Genomic DNA, 19,357 nt, shown 5'->3' on the forward strand with positions numbered 1-19,357 from the left:
GTTTGCTTATGTTTAATGTTTGGTTTTTATTTGTTTGTTTTATGGCTATCAGATGAAAAGGTAAGTGTTATGGGAATCAGTTGCAGTTTACTAGAAGATGCTGAATGATGCAGTCTGTCTTTGTATGTATTAAAACAAACAACGAATTGAAAAAGCAACTGGAAAATATGCGGATAAAATAATACTGATAAAATAATGCTTTTTTTTTGTGTATATATGTATACATACACATGTATTCACATACATTTTTATCTATATATTTTAGAGATATAATATTAAAATAAAGTACTTGAAAATTAAGAAAGAATTTTGTATTTTACCCAACTCTTGACATCCTGACTTGCCCACTGGCAAGACAAGATGGTTTCTCATAGAAAACTGAACTTTCTTGTGTGTGTGCACATGAATTTGATGTCTGCTAAACTGCTTTCCTTAGGCTCTGGGACATGGAATACAGGAAACAAGTCTTCCCCCTTGGGCTTGTCTTTGTTTGATCTTGAGCCTCTACTTTTTGTGCTTTTACCCCCTCTCTATCTACGGATGCTTACTTACCTCTGAAAAATTCTTTCATTCTCCACAGTAACAGACTGGTTGCGTTCTCCCTTTTTCCCCCTCTTCCTTTATGTCATGTGGTCTCTCTTTATACCTTTCCCTCTCCCTCCTGTTCCTTTCAGAAGTCTTCATATGTCTCCCACATTCACACAATACAGTTGATACCAGATACTACTGCCATCTGGATTGGAGACCTAAAAATCTTGACTCCTTCTTTCAAGTGTAACTGGAGGTGGAAACATCATCATCCAGTGTCTTATTCAATGTAGAGTATTGCTAGCTTAAAAGAATTTGCTCATAGTAAGCAGTGACCCATTCTGTTTTTTCATGAGACACAGACTACCTCATGGCCTACAACAGAGAAACATAGGCTTATCTCATATCCTGCGGGAGACAACAGATGAGGAAATGGTAATAGATTAGAATATAACAGCAATATTTCTGTGATCTACAAGATGAACAGGAAAATGTATTTTTGACATCATGCTACATACTGAGTATGTAGTCACTGCCAGTGGGACCGACCCTTCCGTACTTCTTTTATTACGTGACTTCTGTTTTTGCTTCCTAAGGTATGCCTAGATAGGCATAGGCTCTGTGTTCATTCACATCTGCCACCACTTTCACAGCAGTGTGGTACTATTTATAGTGTGTTTCCCATGACTCTGGTATGTATGGAGCCAATAGGAATGGAGTAAGTGTCTGCCAAACTGTTAATCGCCCTCAAGCTAAGAGCTTTTTTAAATCTAAAAGACGTACTTTAGGTAGACTTATTTGGACCACAGGCCAGCATCAGTTTTTTGGTCTATTCTCATACATGAAGCTATACTGGTTTCTTGGGGATCCGGAATGGCACAAGTGCCTTTAGAAAGCAATTTTTCAAATAGGGTTTTCTACATGATAGTTTGTGTCCCCTAGTTCTTTTGTTTCATCCAGCATGCTGTGGCTGCTTTCCTTCTAGGCATGCTTATGCTGAGTGGACTATTCTGCACCACAGCTTTTGCTTAACAAGACCTGTATCTGGCCTAGTAGATAATAGTTCTTAGGTATAGTGCACCATTACCAAGACAAACAATCCAAGACTCCCTCAAACATAATGAAATAATCCCGCCTTGTTCCTGTGCTAGCTGAAAGGATGTATATATGGGCATTTTGCTTTGTTAGTCTGATGCAGGTACTAGTTCTACTTAGCAGAACAGAGTGTCTCCAAGTCTTAAGCTCCCGTGGAGCTTTGCTTGTTAGGGACAACAGCAGGGAATTCCACTGCTCCTGTGGATATTCTGCCTGCTTTGGCTCCCCTCCCTTTTCATCTGGTACTATTCTGCTTTGGAGTTGTTCTAGCCCAATATACTTCCACCTTACAAGAGGAGATGCGGTTTGGTGCCAATGAAAGTATGCTCTTGACAAAGGAACAGAGACGTTGAAGGGATAACCTGAGTCAGGGCCTCTGCTGTCAAAGACAGTCATGTCAGGTCATCTCTTCATGCTTCAAGTGGTTCTGCAATATGTAAATTCAGCTCATATCTGAGGTGTCCCTTCACCTCTGCACCATTAGGTACATAATGGATGTAGTTCGTTCGTTTAGTCTGCTAATAAATTAGTTTGCTATGTTTTGCCTTTGGGAGAAAAGCTGTTGTCATGCTTTTGGGTCAGCTTAGGAATCCATTGCTGGAACAATGGACTTTGTAGACATTGCTGAGGCTAGATGTCCAAAAAGCTATCTTAAAATAAAAAGGCAAACTTGGCTGACTAGTTTCTGGATTTCATATTCCAAAAACCTGAACATTATTCTGTGTGGAAAATAAGTATACTGTTTCTGTTCTTTCCTCTTCTGGATGATGTGTTGTTCAGAAATAAGACCTTTGATCTTGTAAAAGACTACTGCTTCTGAAACAACTTTACTAGACGAAGAACATTCTAAATTGCATAAGCTTTTATAAATAGGGTCAGAATCAAGCCCATAAACTCTTCTTAAATTTGACATTGAAATGTTTTCTTGTAAGTTTTTCCCCTGTGTAAAAATAATTTTATATCGGTTTCTTTTACTGACAGACTGGCCACTACAATCTTGAGAAAGTCTTTGGCTCAGAAAAGTAGTTGCTTAGGATGAAATACTGAATTTTTTGTTTCCACATCTGCCTTCCCCTATCAGTATCCATTCCCCTGCTATTTTAATTCAGCTTTTGTAATTCTGTTTTTCTTCTCATTTTCTACTCTATCTAGTTTAGGGTAGTTTTCCCTGAATTACTACTAGCTAGTATTGTATTCATGCACTAAGAGGAGAATATAAATTCAAGTCTTTTTTTTTTTTTTTAATCGTTTCCTCTTCTTACACCGTTTTGTGTTTACACAGCCACAGAGGAGACCCACGGGCAAAAGATATTGTCCCTTCTGTAGCCTCTGTTAGAGGCTTCGCAGCTGCTGTGTATTGCCAATACAACAGGATTTTCCCAAGATATGTGTCTTTGGGTATAGCTTTGATTTTACAGGTCTCTGCACTAGAAATCCTGTTAAAACTGCATAGTAATCTCAGGATTTGGCCGTTTCAATTCCCAACCCCCCCAAAGCCACGAGGTGGCAGCAGCATCCCAAAGTTCAGCGTGGCTGTAGCATAAGGCATGGTCATCGCACAAAAGGGTGAATAAGGAGGAGAAGGTGTTGGGAAATAAGGATGGTCAGAAAAAATGCTTCTGTGGAAAGGGGACGGGGGGAAGGGAGGTTTTGACTTGTTTTGAACCCTGGTTTCATGCATTTTGATGAAAAATTTTCAAGAATTCTACTTTTCAAAAGAGAAGAATGCTGAGATGCTATCAGTAGAACCCCACTAAAATAGACATAATTTTTTCTTAAATATTATGCCACACAGTTTTGTTTGCTTTCTGAAAAATACAGAGAGGGGCTGACACAGGTTACTTGTTTTTCCTTGTGCCAACTAGAATCTCGGTGCAGATCCAGCACTGTTACACACATCATGTGTTACTTTTATTCCCTAGAGGTTTTTTTTCCTTGTTACAGAAATACTGCGTGGGAATACTTAGGATGAACGCCAGAGTCTTGCAGTGCATGCCAAAACTGGCACAGCTTTTTTAACCGAGAGAATTGGATTAAATTTACTACTGTGCAAAGTGCTATCCCAAGTCCTAGTCTGAATTATGAAGGCATATGTGGGACCTGAGACCTTATTAGGCCCTGTGCTGGCCCCTCTGTGGAGATAAATTTCATTCTTTGTGCAGTGAAATAATGGGAAGGTACATTGTACAAAGCCCAGCTTGCTGCTACTCTTGGATCTAGTAAGTGAAGACATCAGTAGCATACCGAATTTCAATTAAACATTATGCTGATTAAAAGTCGAAACAGCTGTAATAAATATTTTCTAATGTAGCAAAATATGATTTAATTTCATATGCATCTTACACAATTCCATAATACTTTTTCCTCCCTCCTGTTAGTCCTGTAGCTATTTGGCGAAAAGGTGTGTGATGTTTTTATTAGAGGTACTACAAGTACCTTATCTTTGAAAAGCCTTTCCTTGTACCATTACAGCTTTTAATATTTACTCATTTTTCTTTTGCAGGAAAACTGCAAGAAACTTCAACCAACCTATGTGCAAAGCTGCCAAAACAACTGTGGTAGAGGTAGGGAATTGAAACATAGTAAGCCCTATACCCTTGTAGTCAACAAACCCCTTTGTTTTGCATGGTATTCTGGGGACAGAGTTCTCCTTTTCTTGACTCATTGGGGGATTTCACACCAGACACAGTGGTCTAACCTGTCTCCTTGGATTGCCTACTCCTAATACCATGCTCTGTTTTAGTGATTAGTTCACCATGGTTCCTCAGTTTATTACTGTTCACCTGATCCTGGCCAGGACTTTGTGTTCGCTGTGATCAGCCTTTGAAAGGGAAACACGGCAACAGCCTTCAATTTTGTTAAATAAAGTAATATGTGGATGAAAGAAGAAACAGCAGGCTTAGGCTGTGCTTGAGAAAATTCACATAAGAACTTATGCAAAACTTCCTGATAATAAGGATAAATACATAACAGCATAGATTGGGCAAATCATGGAGCTATTACAGTTGCGGTCTCTAAAATTTAATAAATTATATAAACATCAGTCCAGAATGAGATACAGACATTTGGTTATGCCTTGAGAAAGAGGATGGACTAGATGATCTAGAATTTCCTTCCAATCTTTTTGTCCTTTTTCCTTGTTGTCTAAAATGATAATGTTTAAAAACATAGAGCAGCCTATACTGGAAATATATTGGTGATTGGAGAGTTGCTAAGGCATAGCAATATCTAAAAGATAGACTGCTCTATTAGCTTTTCCATCAGTCTCTGATAAGTTTTTTTTATGTGCTTAATAAAAGCTAAATATGGTTTGACAGTAAGATCAAGACAAACTCTTCTAGACTATTTCTAGTAAATTCTAAATGGAAGAGGCTTGTGTTTCTTCAGGGTTTTCATTTTGTTTTGTTTTTTTTTGTTTGGGGTTGGGTTTTATTTTGTGTGTTTTTTTTTTTTTTGTAAAATCTTATATGGAAAATACATAATACATTTGGGAACTTTGAGTTATGTCTTTGCGTTTTACAGAACTATGGCAAAAAATACCATAGAATTTGTCACACAACTTACAGTGACAATTCAGCAACAGTACATGAATTTTCACAGTTGTTTTTCAAGAAAGTTTAAAAATACTTTTCTGTTTAAAAATGAAAAAAAGAATCTTTCATCATTCCTTTTCCTTCTAGTCACTTGCCCTTCATACTTTGTTCAGTCTGGCATTTAAAGAATTTAAGTAAATCAAAGCCTTCCACCTACATTCCATCTCATTCTTTCTTTCTGCTCTTCTATCCATGAGTGATAGGGTAGAATTTTCTTGTCAGTGAGCAGCAATTATGTGACATCCTTCTTGCTATAATTCCACTTAACACTCTTTAGTAGATCTGCTGTGAACTGTGTCCACCGTGAGTCTTGTTGCATTTTCAATACCATTTAAAAACTGACAACCTCTTTGCAAGATGGCACATGAATATTACTTTACAACTGCAGGTTTTTATGGACAAATTAATGGGTGAAGAGGCATAACCAGAGATTTAGGACAAATAGATATTTTGAGCCAAATGCAATGCCTCATTGACTTGACTTAACTTTTAAGTGTCTTTCTTCCAAAGAGGAATTCAGAATGTTGTGTTTGGATTTAAGAGTTCAAACCCAGGGAATCGGAAGGAGATATCTCGATAGGGCATCTAGTACATCCTCAGTACTGAACATTGTCAGCCTGCAACTGTCTAGAGCTAGTCACTCAGGAACTGAGGCAACTGGAAAGAGTTTTGCTTGACTCCTTAGTTAATGTTGTTCAAGCCTGAAGCATGAAATTCTCAATCCCACTTGCAGGAAGAAGAAAAAACTTTGTGTAGGATGGTAATTCAGATACTCTCTGGGCAGCAGGGACTTCTGAATTCTGGTATCTGTTCCCAGCTCTGTTTCTGTTTTTCACCCACTGACCATTTAACTTAATTTAAGCAGACTGTCCTAGAAGTAGAAATTTGAAGCCATCCCTGCTCCTTTCCATCAAACTAGCTACAGGTCAGACTTGTCTTCAGAGTCATGCAGTGATTAATTGGGATTTGCAGGACTGTAGTTTCTCAGACTGGCACTCCCATCCCAATTTTGAACGTGGAGCTTTGTACCTGTTATGCAACCAGACTTACGCTGCCAACATCTGCTTGTCTAGCATGGAGCACCAAGCTAAGGCAGGTAACTAGCAAAAATTAGAGGCATACCCCTCTCTGTTTCTGATTTTTGAGTTGCTGAAATTTTTCCTTTAAAATTAATGCTATAAAAACACAGAAAAAGAGAGTTGTTGTTCCTTGTAGCTATTCTGATGGGTTATTTATTTCCCTTTTCTGATTATCTATATCCATGTAGTTTTATCCAGTCCTTTAGAAGCAATATCTTTTTCAGGAACAAAACTTGGTTTGTAAAACTTTACATTAGAAGGATGGGTGCTAGGCCATTCACTTCAATCACTATTAAGCTCAGTAAGTACATTCAATCAGAGTGTAACTTGAATTTTGGAAGACAGGTTTAATCAGAAAGTTATCCTGCTTTGATGCAAACAAAACAAGAGATGAAAACCCCATCCTTCTGTTTGTGCTTGTTCCAGTGGTTAATCACCCTCACTGGTATAAATATGTCTTTTTACTCTAATTAATTTGGCTTTAGGTTCCATCCAGTGCTTTTACTCTCTTCTGCTAGATTAAAAACCTTTCTGAAGCTGGCATTTCCTTCCCACTGAGTGACTTCTCAGTGCTGTTGGTATGATGAGCAGATTGAGGTCTTAATAATTCTAACTGTAAAACGTTTTCTTCAGCTCTCCTATCCTTTTTATGCCCATCTTCTTGCTCTGTTTTTTTTCTGAAACTTTAAAAGTGTGACCAACTGGAGCGTCTTCAGCATTGTAACACTGCCGCCACTAATGTCACCTGAAGAGTAGAGTTACTCTTTGGTCCTGCTGCTTCCTCGTTTCCATACCTGTACTCTTTGCTGATCATTAAACAGGGGGTCCTACAGTCTTAGTTGCTTACACCTTGTTGATCCGTTTCCGGCCTACTTCAGGAAAAGTGTAATCAGTGTTTTCTAACATACATTCTGTAAGTATGGCAGGTATTTCTTGATCACAGATGTCTAACTTTGTGTTTTGTTCTGAAACATGTTATGTTTGAATAGACCCAGTGTACCTGTTGTGTCTCATACTGCCGCTTCCTTCTTAGGATTTATTATTTCACCAATCTTTCCCCAGATTTCTTTTAGTTTCTGATAATTGATAAAAATATGGAATGGTACTTGGCATAGTAAGATCCATACCAAGGGAAACGTAAACTACTGGAAATCCAATCTCAAGGTAGCTGTGAATTTGGTGAAAGTGGGAATTGCACTGGGAATCAATTGCATTTGTTAACCTGTCCTTCTAAGTTAACGCGAGGAGCTGTGACGTCTCCTGACATGCATATACAGTAAAAGACACTTTTTTCTTTAATGTGTTAAAGCTGCTGTTTTCTAGTTTAAGTTAGTGTGGCATTTTACACTCTTAGCTGAAGTACAGACGCATAATTTTTGTAACAATTCAGAGGTGGGAGAACTTGGCAGGATTTGCAGATGTGGAGAATAAGAGTAGAGACAAAAAAAACCCCACCTCACAAACCCACAAACTGATAGCTATTGCTTGCTTAAAAACTCTCCCATGTTGTGAGGAGCGAGGCTGGCTGTGCGTAGAGAGGCTTCTGAAGGAGGAAGAAGTCAGGCTGTACTGTTACCAGTTATGTCTGTGACATACAGCGGGGAGGTACTGATTTTTAAAATGCCCCTGGAACAGCCTTGTTTATTTTGACTAGGCAGGCAAATGGTCAGAAGTAGCTGTTCAGTACTCTTTTTGGGATCAGAAGTACATTGTAAACTTCTAATGAAATGTAAGAGGTGTTTACTGACCTGCACAAATATTTTGGACCGTCACATGCATTTCTTTTGTTTATCTAAGTGATAGGATGTAGAACCTGCTAACATTCATGATAATAAGGATGTATGCTGAGGCACAGATAACTATCTGTGAAGATCCAACTGCACTGAGTCCAGTGGAATTTCTGCTTTAATTTAAAGATGATCAGTATTAAGCATCAAAAAGAAGTTTTCAACTGAATTGCATGATTCCTGTTATTTGGAAGGTAACCTTTGCAGAGAAAAGCGTTAAGTAATCCCATATTGGCAGCATTAGTGGTTTGGCTTTATCTATATGTGAAAGCAAAATGATGCAGGTGTTTGTTTTTATAGTTCTTCTACAGTGTTGCATTTAAAAAAAGTTCTCTGTTCATCTGCTTCTAACTTCATCTTGCAGAACTTGCAGGAGTTAAGTATGCAGTCAGAGCTGTAGCTTTGTTTGGACCTGAGTCCTCACGCACGCACTCAACCTGAGGCTTTCAGTTGATTTTCAGATCTATAAACACTTTCCTGCTCCTATTTCAAAGATGGGAGAGTGGGAAATCAGCCGATCTAAAAGGAACTCAGCGGTCACAGGTTATATACAAGCCACCAGGCCTTGTAAAGGTGCAGAAGAAGGGCTTGGCATGTGAAGAAACTTGAGGGCTTGTGTGGTCTTATCTATGTGGTAACATTTCCAACACTTTCTGTTGAATGAAGGACACGTCTGCTAAATTCAGCAGGTGGCACTGCTGTCAGAACCCTCAACAGGCACGTTGAATTGTGTGATGGGAGATGAAATGTGTAGCAGCTCGGAGTTACAGGGAGGCCTGGATGTGTGCCTAGACTGCTAGGGCTGTGATATTAGGACGCTTCCTAAGATGTGCATCTTCCTGTAGAGGCTCCTGTGACGCTTCTTTTTTGGAGAGAATCGAGGCAACCCAAAGCCACAGGAAAAAACATGGTGTGACCTTGCCAGGTGTGGGTGTCATGACAGCACAGGAGAGGTGAGGGGTGATACAGGCTTGGGCTCTTGCTCTTTGCCATGGAGGTGTACATAAACATCCGTAACAACCCCAAATGTCCCTAAGCTGTTACCTGTTTTCTTGCCATTGTTATTCTCTGCTGTGAGACCTACTGAGTACTTGTCCCTGGTGAAGTGGTTTGAGATCTCAGCCACTGCCATGATCTAAGTGTTTGATAGTGGTAATAGTATGTTTAGAAATATTTATTGACTGGCTGTTTGAATATCCCATTTGAATAATTTTCTTGTTCAGATTGCAGAGGATGGCTAAATATATCTCCCTGTGTAAACAGCATTTCCACCTCAAATAATATCAGGAGAGGAAAAAAGAGAGTGTACTTTCTCATAAAAATGCATTAAATAAAAATCATTAAACCCTGCATTTTATCTCTGGTTGCCTAGTAACAACACAGCCACGTCAGTGAGCACCATTATCTCAGGTACAATGAACTGCGCTGCACTAAGGGACAGAAGCAGACTGAAATAAGCTATTTGTATCCTGTTATCTGTGCTAAATCATGGCATTGTGATTTATTAAGGAAACTGGAAAATGAACTTTTTTTTGGTGTCTATTCCTCCAAGTGCTTTAACAACAGCAAAACTTTCCTCAGATGCATAGCTCTGTTCTGAGGAATTCTTCAAGATTTTTGCACAGTGACAGTTTACTGTAAAAAGTCTGTGGAAAATAGTGGAAAAATAATCTAAAATAATCTTTTTCCTCACCTGGATGCCCCAGTCATGGGGCAAGGTTCAGCAAACTGAACCTTGGTACAGGAAGCAACCAGAACCTTGGTTCTGGATTTGAGATGGGCACAGACTTTGCATTAGGATGCGTTTCTGGGAAACCACAGATTAGGACTGAGGCCAAGAAGGATACAGAATTGAGGTCCCTCTGTGCAAATGCTGTAACCAGTGAGCTATTGTGTTGCTATAGCCTTTTTCAATATTGTTTAATTGCTCAGTGATGAGTCTGTGTGCACTCAGGGGATGGTTGCTGAGTGGGATCTGCAGTGGGGGAATGTTTTGTCTGAGAATCCCATTCGGCATAGGATGGACACTGAGCTGCTTAGTCCTGCCACCTTACCAGCAGCTTTTGGCTCAAGTGACAGCAGAATTCTAATTGCCATAATATATTAGTATAATATATGCAAAATATATGTTATGTATAAAAATATGTATTATTAGCATAAGTACAGAAGTCTTTGCATTTTAAACATCTGGGTGGTTAGTCAGGGCTTTTGACTGCATGATTGGATTTACATGCCTAGATTTTGGCTGAATCCTGAATCAGAGATGCTTGCGGATCTGAATTTAGATAACCTGATTATAGAGTATAGACATTACAATATCCTTTCCCAAAGGAACCTTAGATGAAGAATTTGAGTGAACGCTTGTGGGAGAATAACTATGAAATGCAAGCTCATGATCCTTAGAAAGCATAGAAGGGAAAATGGCAAAATATCAGTAAGGCCTCTTAGGAAGACTGATTTCATGAGCTCAGAGACTTGGTAGATGAAGGCTTTTGGGAGGTATAGCTAAGAAGAAATGAAGTTAGGGAAAGACTGTGTTAAGAGCTTGAGAATAAACTTTTCCAGCATGGAGAAAGCATTGGAAAAACTGTAGGAGATTGACCTTGGTAAAAATCATTGCAATCTCAAACACAGAAAAGAAAAATGACAGGAAGTGAGACCAAGGTCAGATGTTGAGGCTAAGCATTACAAACCCAAACAAACCGAAAAGCTTAAGCTTATAGGAGAAAACTCAGAAATCTGCAGCGCCGTACAAAATGAAGAAGACTTGAAAGTAGCAAGAAACCTTTCTAAGGGTTCATACAGTGGGCTGGGAGACCAAGGACGTTGATACTTCACTACTTAATGAAGTGAGTAAAATTACCAATGCAGAGTACAAAGAAGGCTGAAGTGTTTAATGCCTTTTCTGCTTCAGTATTCAGCAATGTTAAAAAGCAGTTTAGTGGCTATTATGGCACCAGCCATATGAGGTTAAAGAACAAGTCAGAGAAGGATTGGGATTGAAATCCAGGGACTACTAGTACTGATTTGGAAAAGCAGCTCCTAGAAACATTTGCACACCATTGCCACAGTAATTTTAGTTTGCCAAAAAGAAGCCCACCTCCAGACTTGAATGCTCTTTTGTTGTTTTTATTTCCGTTCATTGTATTTGATTCCTTGCTTCTATGTGTGCATGTGTTTATTAAAAGACAGAACAGAAAAACAAAACATTTTTACAGCTGTTGTGCAGACCATCTTATGATGATTTGAGAAGCACTGGAACAGACTGGGCTAGAAGGGAGTTCATAAGGTACTTATTTTTACATTTAGTTAACATGCTTCTGATTTTTGGTGGAATAAGCTTTTTTAATAGTTAATTTAGCTCTGTGGGGTTTTTTTTTTTTTTTTCCCTATTGTTGCTTTTCTGTTATATATAACCTCTAATTATGTGGGTTAAGGTTTGACACTTCATTGCTGGAGTAGTGAATGTTAAGTGGTTAAAATTCATAGCAGATCAAATTGTTGCTGACTGTTATTCAGATAGTTTTACCTACACACAAGATTGTGCTGGAAGATTTGAATTTGTTTTTCTTGTATCTGTCTCTCATATTTTATTCCTTTCTAAATTGATACTTTCTTGAATATCATGAGCTTTCTCAGCATTCAACTTCAGCATATAATCTTCAATGAAAAAAAATGGTTTTATCCTTGTCACATATGTTAAGAACAAATATGATATTCAAAAAGAACAAGCTAAAGCAAGTCCACGGTTGATCAGTAGATACTGCAGATTGCCAGGAAGTCAGTGTGCTGGGGAAACTGATGGAAAGCCTCTGCTTGCTCCTAAAGCTAAATTTAGGGTTTTTTCGTAACAGTTTGTAGAAAGTCTGATATACTGTGCATTTGAAGTATATTTCATTAACAGTACTTGTGTTTTGGATCATGGGAATTTGAAAATTAATAGGACTTAAAACACTCTAGATTTAACTTTTCATTGTATGTACTAATATGTACAACAAATTAATGATAATTCTTATGCCCTGCTTTGTGTGTAAGATGCATTAATCAATCAATCAATGATTTATCAGTCTCTCCATTTTAAATCACACATGATTATATCACTGAAAAGATGGAGCAGAGATGGTGCAGAGAAAAGCTGCAGCCTTGCAACTATTGCTGCAGTGAGAATTTTGGAGTAATCGTTTGAATCAGTATCTCAGATGTTAGTCTTCTCTTGCAGCATCCTTCCTGGCAAATGCTATAAAATAGAATTATTCGGTGGAGAAAGTGAGGATTTAAAGAGAAGTAAAGGATTGAGATACCAAAACTGTCTTGACTTCAAATCATGCTGACTTTTCAGGCTGCAGAAGATGGTAATAGAATGGATGAGGACCACAGAGTAGTTTTCTATTTCTGTCTCCCAAACAGTTTCCTCGTGTTTATTTGAAAGTCACCTAGTCTTCTGTTTTTTTCCAAAATTGTGTTAAAGGGCTTTATAGAAAACCTGCGCTCATGAAGTCCAGTGTGGGGAAATGCACTCCCATTGATATTCCCATGAATTGGGTACTAAGTTCCTTAGTTTGCCACTTGTGATTAAGCTGGAAAAAGCGATAGCTAAACAAATCTTAAAACAACTTCATGTTTAAACAGGTGTTTTGTTTTTTTTTTTATTATAGAAGAACAGGCACATTTCTCTTTTTTGTTAACCTTTGGAATATGTAAAATGTTTTTTTCTTCTTGTTGAAAGAAGCGGGGAGAATCAAAGAGGAGAGCTGGGATATATTCCTGATCAAAACGGGGGAGGTATGTAGCCAGTTGGCTGTGTAAGCAATGCACTAAGGAGCACTTGTGCCCTCCTAGGCTCTGAAACTGCTGAATTTCTCAAACACTGTGGGCATCAAGAGCTGCGAATGATGGTACAAACGCATCTAGCAATTAGGTTTTTAAGTAAACTTAATTTCTCAATAAAAATAGTTTCAGGTACCAGTTTTTTCCCACAGTACCTTCAAAATAGACACTTGCATTTTTATGCCAAAATTTGTGCTTATTTGAATTCCAGGCTGATGGAGGTTATACTGACGTCTCATGGCTTTCCCTTCTTCTTTTAAGTGAATTAGGCGAGTTCTTATGCACCTTTGTTTCTATTGCTTTGTGCTGGGTTTTTTTGCTTTTTTTTTTAATTGTGTATTTTGAAAAGTCTTGTAGGTTTTGTAACATTTTGGGATGAGGCCAGCTGAGAAACAGGCTTCCTAGCTTGGACAGCGCACATTCTTGATGCTGTGGTATTTGGTCACTTCCTGTAAGGCAGTTAGGAGTGATTATGTGCTTTGTGTTTGCCACCAGCAATTAGAAAAGGCTCCTGTCCCCCCATGCGCACCGAAGTAGACTATCCCTTGATTTTCCTGAGCTATGTATGCACTTAGTTTCTCCTGGTGTTCATGCATTGAGAAAAGCTATTTTTACATGGTTTTGGTCTTAAATTTTACAGAAATGTGGTGGTAGATGTGCTTCATTCATTCAAAATTAGAACTAATTTGGGATTTTAAGAAACTCCAGATGTAAGGGACTAAATTGAGCCATCATACAAGTAGAAATGAATTGCCGTTTGTGATGGATTCCATCAGATTCCATCAAGGTTGAACATGCGCTAACCAAATGTATCTGATTTAGACATCTGCCAGGAGGCTTACGGAAAAGGGGAGAACCAGATGAGTTATATGAAGTTGGCCACCGAACCACCCACTTCAAGACATCATCTAGACTTTCAGATACGAGAAGAACAAAAATTGCTAAATGAATGTGAAGGTTTCTGAGAGCACTGAATTTTTCTTTCAACAATTCAGAGGAATCAGAGACAGCAAAGAAACCTATCATTAATGTATTTCTATTTTAAGGGGGCTGGGGAGGAAAGGGTTAAAAACTCAAAGAGTTTCTATAAAAAACAGTTTAAATAAGTTGCATAAGAATTCTATTGGGAATTTTAAGCCAATTGGTATTGGCTTGATGTGCTTCAGTGGTTATTCTGCCTGATTAATAAATACAGAGACAGAATAGAAAACGTGTTATGATCAGGAGATTAGAGGTCTTACTTGTTATGACTTTGAATATCAGATGTGCTAAAGACAATTTTTCACCATTGCTAGAAGGAAAAAAATCAGAATTTTCTCATTAGTCTGTGATAAGGAAAAACTTTTATCTTTATGGTGTAAAGGACTGGTTTAACATGTTTCTGTCAGCTTCAGCATCAAATATTATTTGTGGTTCTGTGAAGAACTTTATTCTTGTTTTTTATTTCCATGGATGTCTAGTGCTCTCCTTTCCAGACAGCTTTCAGGAAGTATAATGATTAAGTGTAAGAAAAGTTTTATTTTTCTTAAAATTTGTTTCTTACAATCTCTTGATAACCACGTTCCTGTGGTTTCTGATTAATCTGTTGAAAGTGTCTAAGCCGCGTGACATACTACCATCAGTTGTTTTCTTTCTTCCAGATCTTTCCTTGAAAAATACTCTGACTACCTTCTTCCTTAACACTGCGAAAAAGTTTTATTGATCTTGAATATTTTGGGGTTTTGGGATATCTGCTATGATTTTCAAGGTGAGATGGACCACACTATCCCTTGTTGAGAAAGAATGTAGTAGCATGTTGTCCTGGTTTTGACTGGGATAGAGTTAAATTTCTTCCTAGTGCTGTGTTTTGGATTTAGTATGAGGAGAATGTTGATAACACACTGATGTTTTTAGTTGTTGTTAAGTACCCTGCTAGTCAAGGACTTTTCAGCTTCCCATGCTCTGCCAAGTGCACACAAGGCTGTGAGGGAGCATAGCCGGGACAGGTGACCCAGCTGGCCAATGAGGTATTCCATACCATATGACGTCATGCTCGGTATGTAAATAAGAGGCTTGGTCCAGGAAGTAGTGATTGCTACTTGGTTATCGGTCAGCGGGTGGTGAGCAATTGCACTGTGCATCACTCACTTTGTATATTCTATTATTATTATTATTATTATTATCATCATCATCATCATCATCATCATCCCTTCTTTTTCTGTTCTATTAAACTGTCTGTATCTCAATCCATGAATTTTACTCTTTTTTTTTTTTGATTCTCTTCCCGATCCCACTGAGGGCATGGGGAGTGAGCGAGCGGCTGTGTGGTGTTTGGCTGCTTGCTGGGTTAAACCACAACAGTCCTTTTTGGTGCCCAACATGGGGCTCGAAAGGTTGAGGTAGCGACAGATCTGACCAACGTGTGTTATGGCAAAGTTTGTTATAAGCATTCATTATATTGGTTTAATAGTTGCTGGTCAAAATGTTGATTTATTGGCTCTCAAAGTTGTGGGGCTGGGTTTCAATGCTGGGTTTTGTAATACCTTACTTGCAGTATATATTCCCTGTTGTGCAGTTTATCACTGCTCGGAACTGGGTCAAGGTTATAATTTTGCTGCATTGTGTAACACTGTTTTATGAGATGATAAAATCATTGGTCGTGAGTCTAATCTGGTATCTGTACTCAGCACTGTCGTCATCTCTGTACCTCAGGGACCACCTCTTAGAAACTATTAGTAATTACACTCTTTTCTCCTCGGAGAATGAATTTAGGGGGGAGATAGGGTGGGACACTTTCCCCCACTTGTTCATCTTCCCTTTCATATCTCCAGAAACTCCTTTTTCTTCTATCCTCTTCATGAAGCCTTCCACAACAGTTCCTGAGAATTTTGAATATCCTTGGAATGTTCAAACAAGCATGTTCATATTGCTATGTCTCCTGAAGTGGTTCAGGTCTTGTTTAGGGTTAAACAACTTTTTAGGAATACCGTCTGGAGATCAACCCTGGCAACAGCCATAGTGGCTACTCAACCCCCTGCGACAGGCACTGTAGCTACTCAAATCCCGGCGATAAACACCACGGGTACTCCAACCACCGTCACAGGCACTGCAGCTACTCAAACCCTGGCAACAAGCACTGCAGTTACTCCAAACCCTGCGACAGGCAACTGCAGCTACCCAAACCCCAGCAACAGTCACTGCGGCTGAACCGGAGAACCAACCTGTGCCGATATCAGTCACCTCTATACAGAAAAAGAAATACGCAAGAAAATCAGCTCATTTAGTAAGGGATGAAGATGAACCAGGGCCATCACGAGAACAGGAGGACGAAGAGGCAGAACCCGTAAATGAGATGGTAACCACCCGATCCCTATCCCTGAATAAGCTGCGAGATATGCAAACAGATTTCAGTCATCGTCCAGGCGAACACATTATCACCTGGCTGCTCCGATGCTGGGATAACGAGGCCAGTAGCCTGGAATTAGAGGGTAGGGAAGCCAAGCAGCTGGGATCCCTTGCTAGGGAAGGGAGCATTGACAAAGTGATTGGACAAGGGGCACAAGCCCTCAGCCTCTGGAGGCGACTCCTGTCAGGCGTGAAGGAAAGGTATCCCTTCAAGGAAGATGCTATATGTCATCCAGGTAGGTGGACCACCATGGAGAGAGGTGTACCTGAGGGAATTAGGCGTGCTGGAGGTGGTTTATGATGACCTGAACAACGAGCAGTTACCCAAAGATCCAGGTGAAGTCAGGTGCATCCGACCCATGTGGCGGAAGTTTGTACGGAGCGCACCAGCGTCGTATGCAAATTCATTGGCAATAATGACCTGGAAAGATGGAGAGGAACAAACGGTGGATGAATTGGCTGGCCAACTCCAGCAATACGAAGAAAGTTTCTCTTCCTCCCTATGGGCCTGCGTCTCTGCTGTGGAGAAACTGTCCGAAAAACTGTCTCGGGAGTTCCAGCAACTCAAAGAAGATATGTCCTACTCTCCATCTGTATGGACCAGTATCTCAGCCGTTAGGAGTAAGCATCTCTCTGCTCAAGAGAGGACATACCATGGGTACACACCCGGGGCACCCTGTGGTTTTACCTGTGTGACCATGGAGAGGACATAAGGAAGTGGGATGGAAAATCTACCTCAACCCTAGAGGTACGGGTATGTGACTTGCAAGGAAAAACAATCACACAAGGGGGTTCTTCCAGAAAAATTGCTGCTCCAGTTTCCAGTGAGCAGTTCCCCAGACAGAGTAGAAGACCTGACTTTACTTCCAATCTTAGTAAAGGGACTTCTGATTCATACTTACAAGAAGTGGGTAGTGAATATGATGACGAGGACTGGGGGGCCCTGCCTCCAGCCAGGTGGAGGAAAGGGACAACCGGGTTTACTGGACTCTGTGGATTCGATGGCCTGGCACATCAGACCCACAGGAGTATAAGGCTGTGTAGACACCGGTGCGCAGTGTACCCTGATGCCATCAAGGTATGAAGGGGCAGAACCCATTTGTATTTCTGGAGTGACAGGGGGATCCCAAGAGTTAACTGTATTGGAGGCCGCAGTGAGCCTGACCGGGAATGAGTGGCAGAAGCACCCTGTTGTGACTGGCCCAGAGGCTCCGTGCATCCTTGGCATAGACTACCTCAGGAGAGGGTATTTCAAGGACCCAAAAGGGTACCGGTGGGCTTTTGGTATAGCTGCCCTGCAGACGGAGGAAATTAAACAGCTGTCCACCTTGCCCGGTCTCTCGGAGGACTGGGGGGTTGCTGAGGGTCAATAAACAACAGGTGCCGATCACTACCACAACAGTGCACCGGCGGCAATACCGCACCAACCGAGATTCCCTGATTCCCAGCCATAAGCTGATTTGTGGACTGGAGAGCCAAGGAGTGATCAGCAAGGCTCACTCACCCTTTAACAGTCCCATGTGGCCAGTGCGAAAGTCAATGGAGAATGGAGACTAACAGTGGACTATCGTGGCCTGAACAAAGTCACGCCACCACTGAGCGCTGCCGTGCTGGACATGCTAGAACTCCAATACAAACTGGAGTCAAAGGCAGCCAAGTGGTACGCCACAATTGACGTTGCCAATGCGTTCTTCTCCATCCCTTTGGCGGCAGAGTGCAGGCCTCAGTTTGCTTTCACTTGGAGGGGCGTCCAGTGCACCTGGAACCGCCTGCCCCAGGGGTGGAATTTGCCATGGACTGATCCACACTGCACTGGAACAGGGTGAGGTTCCAGAACACCTGCAGTACATTGATGACATCATCGTAGGGGGCAACACAGCAGAAGAAGTTTTTGAGAAAGGGAAGAAAATAATTCAAATCCTTCTGAAGGCTGGTTTTGCCATAAAACAAAGTAAGGTCAAGGGACTTGCACAGGAGATCCAGTTTTTAGGAATAAAATGGCAAGATGGACGTCGTCAGATCCCAAATAACAGCCATGTCCCCACCAACTAGCAAAAGGAAGCACAAGCTTTCTTAGGTGTTGTGGGTTTTTGGAGAATGCATATTCCAGATTACAGCCTGATTGTAAACCCCCTCTATCAAGTGACCTGGAAGAAGAACGACTTCAAATGGGGCCCTGAGCAACAACAAACCTTTGAGCAAATTGAACAGGAGATGGTTCATGCAGTAGCCCTTGGGCCAGTCCGGGCAGGACAAGATGTAAAGAATGTGCTCTACACTGCAGCCGGGGAGAATGGCCCTACCTGGAGCCTCCGGCAGAAAGCACCAGGGGAGACTCGAGGTCGACCTTTAGGTTTTGGAGTCGGGGATACAGAGGATCCGAGGGCCCCCCTCAACTGAGAAAGGGATATTGGCAGCATATGAAGGGGTTCGAGCTGCTTCGGAAGTGTTTGGTACTGAAGCACAGCTCCTCCTGGCACCCCGACTGCCGGTGCTGGGCTGGATGTTCAAGGGGAGGGTCCCCTCTACACATCATGCAACTGATGCTACGTGGAGTAAGTGGGTCGCACTGATCACACAATGGGCCCAAACAGGAAATCCCAGTCGCCCAGGAATCTTGGAAGTGATCACGAACTGGCCAGAAGGCAAAGATTTCGGAATATCCCCAGAGGAGGAGGTGACGCGTGCTGAAGAGGCCCCACTGTATAACAAACTGCCAGAAAATGAGAAGCAATATGCCCTGTTCACTGATGGGTCCTGTCGCCTTGTGGGAAAGCATCGGAGATGGAAAGCTGCTGTATGGAGTCCTATACGCCAAGTTGCAGAAATTGCTGAAGGAGAAGGTGAGTTGAGTCAGTTTGCAGAAGTGAAAGCCATCCAGCTGGCCTTGGACATTGCTGAACGAGAAAAATGGCCAGTACTTTATCTCTATACTGACTCATGGATGGTGGCAAATGCCCTGTGGGGGTGGTTGCAGCAATGGAAGCAGAACAACTGGCAGCGCAGAGGTAAGCCCATCTGGGCTGCCGCATTGTGGCAAGATATTGCTGTCCGGGTAGAGAAC

The 19,357-nt window shown here is 40.9% G+C and overlaps 1 protein-coding gene across 1 annotated transcript in view; it reads left to right on the top strand.

The window, feature by feature from the left end:
- OXCT1 (3-oxoacid CoA-transferase 1) overlaps nt 1–19,357 on the top strand; it is a 97,499-nt gene that overhangs the window by 26,201 nt on the left and 51,941 nt on the right. Inside the window, exon 7 of the mRNA XM_075137862.1 lies at nt 4,127–4,187. Within this exon, the coding sequence (XP_074993963.1) occupies nt 4,127–4,187 (61 nt within the window). The remainder of the gene's footprint in view (nt 1–4,126; nt 4,188–19,357) is intronic.

The sequence above is a fragment of the Calonectris borealis genome, chromosome Z (assembly GCF_964195595.1).
Source record: "Calonectris borealis chromosome Z, bCalBor7.hap1.2, whole genome shotgun sequence".
In the NCBI taxonomy this organism is placed as follows: Eukaryota; Metazoa; Chordata; class Aves; order Procellariiformes; family Procellariidae; genus Calonectris; species Calonectris borealis.